At 40.6% G+C, this 9,161-nt stretch overlaps 1 protein-coding gene across 1 annotated transcript in view; it reads right to left on the bottom strand.

Moving 5' to 3' along the window:
* Nucleotides 1-2,437: 2,437 nt before the first annotated feature.
* The window catches only part of Ar (androgen receptor), a 178,362-nt gene continuing 171,638 nt past the window's right edge, over nt 2,438-9,161 (bottom strand). The window contains exon 8 of the mRNA XM_028883888.2: nt 2,438-9,096. Coding sequence (XP_028739721.1) covers nt 8,941-9,096 — 156 coding nt within the window. The 3' untranslated portion in view covers nt 2,438-8,940. The remainder of the gene's footprint in view (nt 9,097-9,161) is intronic.

Below are 9,161 nucleotides of genomic sequence, written 5' to 3'. Positions count from 1 at the left end.
TTCACGAGAGTAGGACAGTCCAGGCTTTCTCTCGACCATTGCCAGTAGTTTATCATGGAGGTATCTTTGTGAATTTCTAGGGACCTCTCTAGCACTTTGCTTCTTCCTATTCCTGTGGGGTCTTCATTTATCATGGTCTCTTTTTCTTTGTTCTCCCTCTCTGTTCTTGATTCAAACTAGTAGAAACACATGAACTGTAAACCAATAGCTGAGGAGCCCCAATTGGATCAGGCCCTCTATATAAGTGAGACAGTTGATTAGCTTGAACTGTTTGGGAGGCACCCAGGCAGTGGGACTGGGACCTGTCCTTAGTGCATGAGCTGGCTGTTTGGAACCTGGGGCTTACACAGGGACACTTGGCTCAGCCTGGGAGGAGGGGACTGGACCTGCCTGGACTGAATCTACCAGGTTGAGCTGAATTCCCAGGGGAGTCCTTGCCCTGGAGGAGATGGGAATGGAGGGTGGGCTGGGGGAAAGGTGGCGGGATGGGGGAGAACAAGGGAATCCGTGGCTGATATGTAAATTAAATTATAAAACAAACAAACAAAAAGACTATAAAAAATAACAATCTAGGGCATGTAATAGACTGTCAGCTCACTGAAACCGTGGTGCATGACTAGGATTTATTTAGCTGCTACTTATCTCTGTCATTTACATGATAATCTCTGTGATAAATACATGTTTTCACTTTTGTGCCCTTTCCCAAACATCAAGATGTCAACAGTATCTGTTGTTGTTTTGACACTTTGCCTCCCACCACTTGTTCTTTGAATATTTGTTGAGTATAAACCATGGGTATGCTAGTTCAAAATTGTGTTCTGAAGATAGTGAAAGTTCTTTTTCTTTTCATCTTATGTCATAAATATGAAAAGTACTTTTGGAGTTTTCAGTTACTATAGTGTTTGGGCTAGAAAAGACTTTCTATCGCATGTAGTTCCAAATATCTTCTTATAGACATTTACTTTACTGATGAATCAACTGAGATCCAGAAAAAGGTGGTGAGTTTTCCATTTTCATACATTAAGTAAGTAGGCTTGGGTCATAGCTATGTATTAGTTGCATGACCATAAGCAAGTCAATACAGGACTTCTGTCTGCAAGCTCTTTCAAGTCTATTAGGTATTTTGTCTCTGAACTTGGAGTTGCTACTTCTGGAAAAAAAAACTGTGGTAGATGTTAACCACCTTTCCAGGAACTAAGTGGTGAGTAAAATCAAGTAGTATAGTTGTTGGGTCATTTGTTGTAGATGCAAGGCAGGACAGCCTAAGCATGATGGTTAGTGACCTATTCTGGATGCAGGCTCTGACTTATGTAACCTACAAACATGCACATTCCTCTTCTTCATTGTAGGCACACAAATACACATCCTAAGAATTACTGATATTTCTCTCTTTTTGCTCATGCATTGATATGAGGAAAAAATTGAGAAATCCATGTAGTTTGAGATGTACAATGATAAAAAATGGCTCAATGTGGGATCCCTTTCATGGGGTTCTGGAATTTTAATAGAGAATAGAACCAAAACAAATAGTCCATCAGCTGTGTGACATATGTTCTCACTGAATCCCCAAACCAGAGTGGAGACTTGGAACAATTCCTTTTACACTTGATATGAGGCACAGAGAACAGTCTTACTGCTGTCTGTGATACCTGCATTACCTCAGTGACAGATAGATCATATCTCAATATGAACTATTCAGTTTGGGATTTCATATGTATTAACATTGGGATACAACAGGAAATGCTCTTACTTGAACTGACAAACCAAGAAGTCTGGCTCAGTTTATACTTGAGTGATTGAGGATAGTATGGCCCCCAAAACAGGGAGGTTGAGAATATGCTCATTCTTTGTCTGAAGTTTGGTTCAGACTGAGTTGTGATGCACTGTTCTTTTATAGGAAGCAGCACGTGAATGTGAGTAGCTGAGCTTTGGGCAGATTTCCCTTAGCTCACAAACTTGGGGCTTCTCACAAAAGGTTGCGATGGGCTTTTGGTATCCATCTGTGCTTTCTAACACAGATGCTTTGTTATTTTGGTGGTCTCGGGTCAACCTATGCTAAGGTTAAGTCAGGGCAAATTTATAACCCCTGGCTAAGAGTTTTTAAAAATATATGAAAATCAAAGTAGCATAAAAGGCCACTGGGCATGATACCAATTCTTGACTCCAATAAAGACAGCCAATAAAAAGCGCTAATGAAAAGAACTCTGATGACATTCATCTGAAATTTTAGATTGTTTTATGTTTTAACAAATTAACAGTGGTGATAAGAGGACATTAGCAGCTTTTTTCGGGGCTCTTTGTTAACAATAACTTGAGCCTGCAGCCACAACAGGGGCTGTGGCCAAGTTCTAGCTGGCAGACCAACAAGCCAACATTTTACACAATGGATGCCATTTCTAAAGCCAGACACAGAGACAAACCAAGAGTCACACACACATTTCAACAAACAAGTTTCTGCCATTTTTAATTGTATTTAGAGCAACAAAAGATTCCAAGATTACAAAAAGAGAACAGAACACTAGCGCTTGGGGCTGGTCCTGCTGCCCAGTGGAAGCCAAGTGCCGCTGTGAGAACTGAAGCCCCATCGAAAGAAGTTTCAAGCAAAATTAATTTGTTTCTTTTGAAAAAATTTTGAATAATGCTTTCTCTCTTTGCTCTCTCCACATGAAAATTCAATTCTTATCTCTGGTTACATTGTCTATTCCCTCCTACTGCCAAATTAATCTCAAGGACAGTATAAGAATGTCATCTGCAATGCCCTCACTAATCAATGTACATTATATCTGTCTAGAGGAAAGCAGAATGGTGTGTCAAAAAGTGGTGAGGGGACTCTTTTTTTTGGTAACCTCGGGATCCCAATGGTGGCTACTCTCAGAGGCCAAAGGGACTTATAGGACAACCCCATAGGCACTTCCCTGCAGGACAGTTAGCACCAAGTGCTAAAGTCATGAGATACTGCAAACCTGGTCTGTCTCTCATATAAAATACAATGACTCAAACTACGAGGCACAGAGTGCCTGCAATGAAACAGTAACATTTCAGAATTGGTTCTTTTGAGGGGGGTACTGTATATGTGTGTCATCTGGTTGTTGTTAGCCAATAATATCTGCAGCTGAACAACAGTCTTACTGAGTAGCTTATATGGAAACTATTCCAGGCTACCTGTGCTGCCCATTTCACAGCTTCTCATTTAATTCCATGAAAGGTCAAGAGACAAATGGAACATGGAAAGGAAGTAGAACCCTGCTATGCTGAACAAGGACTGAAAAGCACTTAGTGCACATTACCTGCTTCCTGGCCAGAATAAATTGATCATGTTAAAGATGGGTCAAAGGCTGTTATTTTTGTTTTTTGGGTTTTTTTTTTTTTGCTCTAAAACAGCACCTGCTGAATTTAATTATCTACTGATCTTTTGAGGGATAGAAAAGCTCCCAGTGATTTGTTACCTTGGATGAAATTTCAGAAGAAAAGTGACAAGATGTGGGTTTTCTGCCTTCACCTAAAATGCTTGAGGGTTAGGAGGCTCTGGGCAACAGACCCCAGTGTCAAACTCTTAACTGAAGAAAAATACCTCTACTCATGAGTAGCAATGGAACTGTACCTACAGAGATATGACTTCTAGTACACTAACAAATTTTAACAGAGAAAAATACATTATCAATTATCAAAATCTTTACAGAACATATCCCAAACCAGAATTAGAGCACACGGACACCCAGTAGCAAGAGCACCTCAATTGCAGGGGAAAGAATTGATGTGACAGAAGGAGCATTTGCTCCAGGTTCCCAAGATCAGGCAACTGCCCTTCTCTAACAAGAATGGTGAGGATCAAAGAAATAACCTTCCTTCTCCCAATGGCTCACATCTCACAAAGAGGATGCTGGCCACTCCTTTGGGTGAGCACTTGGCTCCACATCTGGATTTCTCCCTATTGCAATTCCCAGGCAATTTCAATGAGATTTCACCACCCTTTCCACATTCATCTGTCTTAAGCTAGTAAAGTGCAATACATCATGTACCCTACCCTTTCCTCTTCCACCCCTTTTAAGGCCTGAACACCAGGCCCAATATGGGAAGAGTTATCAATTATCTGATCAATCCAGGTGTCTTATCCATTCTGAGAGAGCATCCAAGATGAAACTGCCACCTCTCTTACAAGTACATGGCATCAGATATGACCTGGAACCAAATATAAAGGTGCAGAGAAAGGTAAAGCTATCAGAACACATTACATCTATATATATAATTCAGTTTTGAAACATGGATACAAATACTCATTTACAATATATTTCAACTTTCTGCCTTAAACTGCAGAGAACTTTTTGTGCTGTCCAAACTGGGCAGAAATGAGGGTTTCTGCCTGCCCTCCTTCTAGTGCAAAATCTAATCCTTTAAACGCACCCCTTTTCATCAAGGGTTTCACATCTTCAAATAAGCTAACATGGGCACTAGCAAACACAGTGGCCAAGACCAGCTCCATTTCCAACCATGCAAAGATGGAGCTTCAAGAATTTGCTCTGCAACTACTAGAAAAAAGGAAAGCTAATTCTGCTTATAAAATCAGCTAGTGAAGGACACTGTAATCCCATTTTTTTCCCAAATTATCCTCAACATTTCTAAATATGTATATTGTGAGACAACCCTTCCCCACAAAGTCTTCTAAGTAAGTCATCAGAAAAGTCCTTCAGTCTGTCTTTGGATAGTTTACCAAAGAGGCACTAATGCTTGATCCTTCCCTGCCCTTAAAAATTTTGGTATCTTAGCAGATACAATATAATCTTTGGTTACATAATGTAATGCTTTCATCTCTTTTTCTACTTAAAAAATGCTTTCAAAGATTTTTCAAAGTGATAAGTGGTAGGAACAAACCTGTCTATAAAGGCAGCCAGGAAAGAAAATTCTTAGTCCAAGAAATTTCACATGCTTAATGGCTTCTTTTGACTTTCAATTTGGGATTTGATCCAGAAGGTTACCATTCATGGTTCTCAAGTATGAGAACCATGCCTTTCACCCAATGACTTCTTACCAGAGCAACTAATATAGGAGAATTATAGTCAGCCTCTTTTTGTCCAGGGCCATGCTAGGAACATGCAGAGATAGTCAGTTGTTTCCAGAAAACTTTCTAAAGTGAGATGCTGCCATAGGTCTTGGGGAGGTATAAGGGATGGCTTGGGCCTTTGTGCCCTGCCAAATTTAAGGGAAAGAAGGGGGCAAAACCACACCTGTACTGAATGAAACAATTAGAAGCCATTCAAAGCTTAAAGTCAGGTAATTTGTGTAGTATCAGTTTATTATGTGGATGGTGGACATAATTTTTTCTTGAAGTGTGTTGAATATATTTTGTTATATATACCTATATGTATTTAGAAATAGAGTATGGACAGAGAAGGATATTAGCATCAGCACATTTCTCGACCTGGACAATTAACCTACCCAAAGGACAGAGTGAAGCTTTTTTCCCCTCTTTTTTTTCTTTTTTAGTGCCAGTGAACACACATAAAAATATACATATTACTGATTTTCTGTTTTTCAAAGATATATGACAGAATCCTTCAAAAAAATCCCTTTCTCAGAGTAAGGTAATTTAAAAAAATAATGAACTTTCCAAGAACAATAATATTGCCTGTGGCATAGAAAATCTATAGAACAAAGAAGCCAACTCCCATGTCAGCTCAGAGTCCACACACAGTGAGCTGCCCTGTGAATGAGAGTTGAAAGTGATACACGACTCTTTTCTTTAACCACAGAGTTCGTGACTTAGGCAGCTGTCTGCTGCCCAGCCCAGATGGGCCTTTTCCATGGTGCTCCTCTTTTTCTCATCCTCACATTCCATTCCCATCGAGCACTGTAAAACTCTTTGGAGATGATCACCTTGACTTGTCCAGTGAGTGATCTTCATCTTCCATCTTACCAGATGAGTGGAGCAATGGCCAGTCATTCACAGGTAAGCACAGTGTACCAGCAACACTCACTCTGCCGAATAGAGTGCTTACAAGATGAGACTTCTGCCAGTCACACTAGCTAGAACATTGATGGCCAAAGAAAACAAAAAGAAATGAAACAGAAAATCCAAAAAAAAAGAAGAAGAAGAAAGAAAAGACAAAGCAAAAAACCAACCTCTTCTTTGCCTGTGTGGGAGAACACAGCCAAGCTATAACTTTCATTGCTTACTCAAATCCCAATGCAGAAACACTAGGCATAAGGCCTTGTGTAGGCTGTTTTCTCTAGTTCTGTAACTTTGGGGTTAGCTAGTTGGTGTTGCTTTAATTGTACTGCTGTTTCACTGATTTTTGGCTTTTGCAAGTAAAAATAAAAACAAAAACATATACATTCATAAAGATGAGAGTCATGATCTGGAACTCCATAAGATGAAAAACTTCATAGAGAAATGGAGCAAAGAGCCTCTAGTATTTACAAAGACAAATATTAGAATGTTATAATAAAATGCATGTACCACAGAAGATGGAAATTGCTTCAAAAGAGATGTAAAGGAACTATTAAAATGTAACATAGTTTAACTGAAAAGAGTGGTGATTTTTTCTAAGACACAGCTAAAAGAGATCCTGTACATAAGCCAGATGGTGTCATCACAAAGTAAATCAGAATCTACCTATCCTAGCTCAACAAGGGAACATGTCAGCTTCAGTTTTTGTCCAGCAGCGCTGGATTGTCATATCGCTCATCTTACATTCTCCCTCCCTTGTTATTTAAAGAAGTTGTTTTGCAAATTTGTTTTGCTATTAATATCAATACAGAAATCAGGGAAGGAAACTCATGTGTATCATATCATGTCACTCAGAAACTGTCTTCTCAATCAACATAGTATACAAATTAAAATGGGCAGCTTGGGGGCTGGCCCTTAAATTCTTAAGCTCAGCAGTAAAGTGAAGAGCTGAGTGAGGAAGAATTGTACAAATCCAAGAGTAGGTGGGAATTCTTCCTGCACCCAAGTTTCAGGAACAGAGTCCACAGAAAAGAAGGGTACCAATGGACTACATGAAACGGGTCACTGTTTATGTTTATGGGTGCAGTCTATTTGTAGCCACAACAGCAAGATCTGTCCAATGGTTCTACAGAATGTCTCAGTGGTCCTGCACCCTCTGCCTGAGAGGCAACAACTCTGAGTGACTTTGGCCAAGGTCAGCCCAGCAACTGCAATAGAGGAGGATGAGCAAACTGGTTCCCATCTAGCCAGATGGCATTCATTTATTTGGCTTTAGACTTTGCCTCTGAAGATGTTGGCAGTCTGTATTCTCTTTTTGCCTTCTCTCTTCTTCCCATGATTTCTGCAGGTGAGTATGCTGGGTAGAAAGGAGAGCATTTTATGCCTTCTGGTTTTATCATCTTCACTCTTCCCAGCTTGGTTACTTAGTTTTTTTTTCCTCTGCCATGGTCTGGGTAGGCCCTTTAGTCACTCTGAGGAGGAAATTGACAATTCTCCACTTGATAAGCATATATTGTCTCTGGAGGACAAGGGCAAGATACCTGCCCAGTTTTTCTGGTCCCTTTGATGATTTCTTTCCAATTTGTCTAAGGGTTCCAGAAATCTGACTGTTGATGAAAGACATTGAGTGAGATGTCTTTTAGACAGTTGACATCTAAACACAGATGCTGTGGCTGCTGTTCTGCTAGCCTTTATGGTGGTAGTGGGAGGGAGATATTAGCAATGTCTACAAACACATCCACAGAAGTGAATAAGCTTTACCACCATGGCTTAAATGCATTATAGTGAAGTTCAGGCTCACCAAACACTGAAGAACTGTGGAGTGACAACGTGGCTTCAAGGAGTCTATAGGTCCTTTAAAAGTGGAGGAAAAGGTGATTGCTCTAAGGCATCAAATAGTCACTGTCCTTAAAGGGAGAATGGCTAAGCCATCACTTCCTTTTCCTCTGACTCCAGCCACAAAGCTCCTCTATGGCTCACATATGGAAATGCAGACCTAGATCTGAATGGAGCCTCCCAAAGGGTCAGATCTCTCTGCTTTCTTCTCATTGACCTAACTTCAGTGGAAGTGGCCAAAGTTTCAGCTAAAGAGAACATTTAGTTCAAAGCTCTTAGCAAAGCAGGGGAAAGTCAGTTGAGGGTAGAAGCAGAGGTCGAGAGAGAAAAGGATTTGAAGGAGGAGGCATTCCCATGCAGACAAGTTTTCAGACGAGAAGCACATTTCAGCACAATGGATCGTACTGCAACTGAGCACTCTAGCACTCAGGGACAAAGGATGTGGGGGAAGCAATGGTCATCCATCTGCCCTCCTTGTCCTCTTTTCTCTCTAGCCTACCAGTAAGCTTTGGGGTCATCCTGCTCTTTAATGGCAATAGCCATTAGCAACAACTGAAGTTTCCCACAGAGAGACAGGATGAACAACAACAGTGACTCCTTATGTACCTGTGATTTTAACTTTCTTCCAGTCACTGTTGGCTCCTTTGGGAATCCTATGTGTTTATTTATTTCTTGTGAAGAAACAAAGCTAGCATGTTTTGTTTTTTTTTTTTTTTTTTTTTTTTTGGTTTAGCTTTTTATTTTCTGTTTGTTTCTTCCCCAGATACTTATAGCTCTCTAAACTCCACATGGCATAAGGTGAGTAAACATTGGCATGGTTGGCACACCACACAGTGCCGTAAACAAGCACGATTGACACTGGGCCACATGGGGATCATCACAGATTCAAAGAAATACAACACAACTCAAAACACAGGCAGGAGTCACAACAAGCAGCAGATTCAAAATGTGCCATGGGAGGGTGAAAGAGGGAGAGAAGAAGAAAAGGAAAGAAGAAAAAGCCCAGGAAATAGAACTGAGGAACATGTTCATGACAGACTGTACATCAGTAGAGGAATTTCCCCCAAGGCACTGCAGAGAAGTAGCGCAGAATTATATAACAGGCAGAAGACATCTGAAAGGGGAACAAGGTGCATTTGGGTATGAAGGTTTCCAAATCTTCACTGTGTGTGGAAATAGATGGGCTTGACTTTCCCAGAAAGGATCTTCGGCACTTGCACAGAGATGATCTCTGCCATCATTTCAGGAAAGTCCACGCTCACCATGTGGGACTTGATAAGCAGGTCAAAAGTGAACTGATGCAGCTCTCTTGCGATCTGTAGGGAGAGTAAGAGACAGAGAAAATGTGGTTCTTAAAAGCTGGGCTCCTGCCCAGCTCTCC

The sequence above is a fragment of the Peromyscus leucopus genome, chromosome X (assembly GCF_004664715.2).
Source record: "Peromyscus leucopus breed LL Stock chromosome X, UCI_PerLeu_2.1, whole genome shotgun sequence".
Classification (NCBI taxonomy): domain Eukaryota; kingdom Metazoa; phylum Chordata; class Mammalia; order Rodentia; family Cricetidae; genus Peromyscus; species Peromyscus leucopus.
Note: the sequence above shows the minus strand (reverse complement) of the source record. Positions and strands in the feature narration are given on the sequence as shown.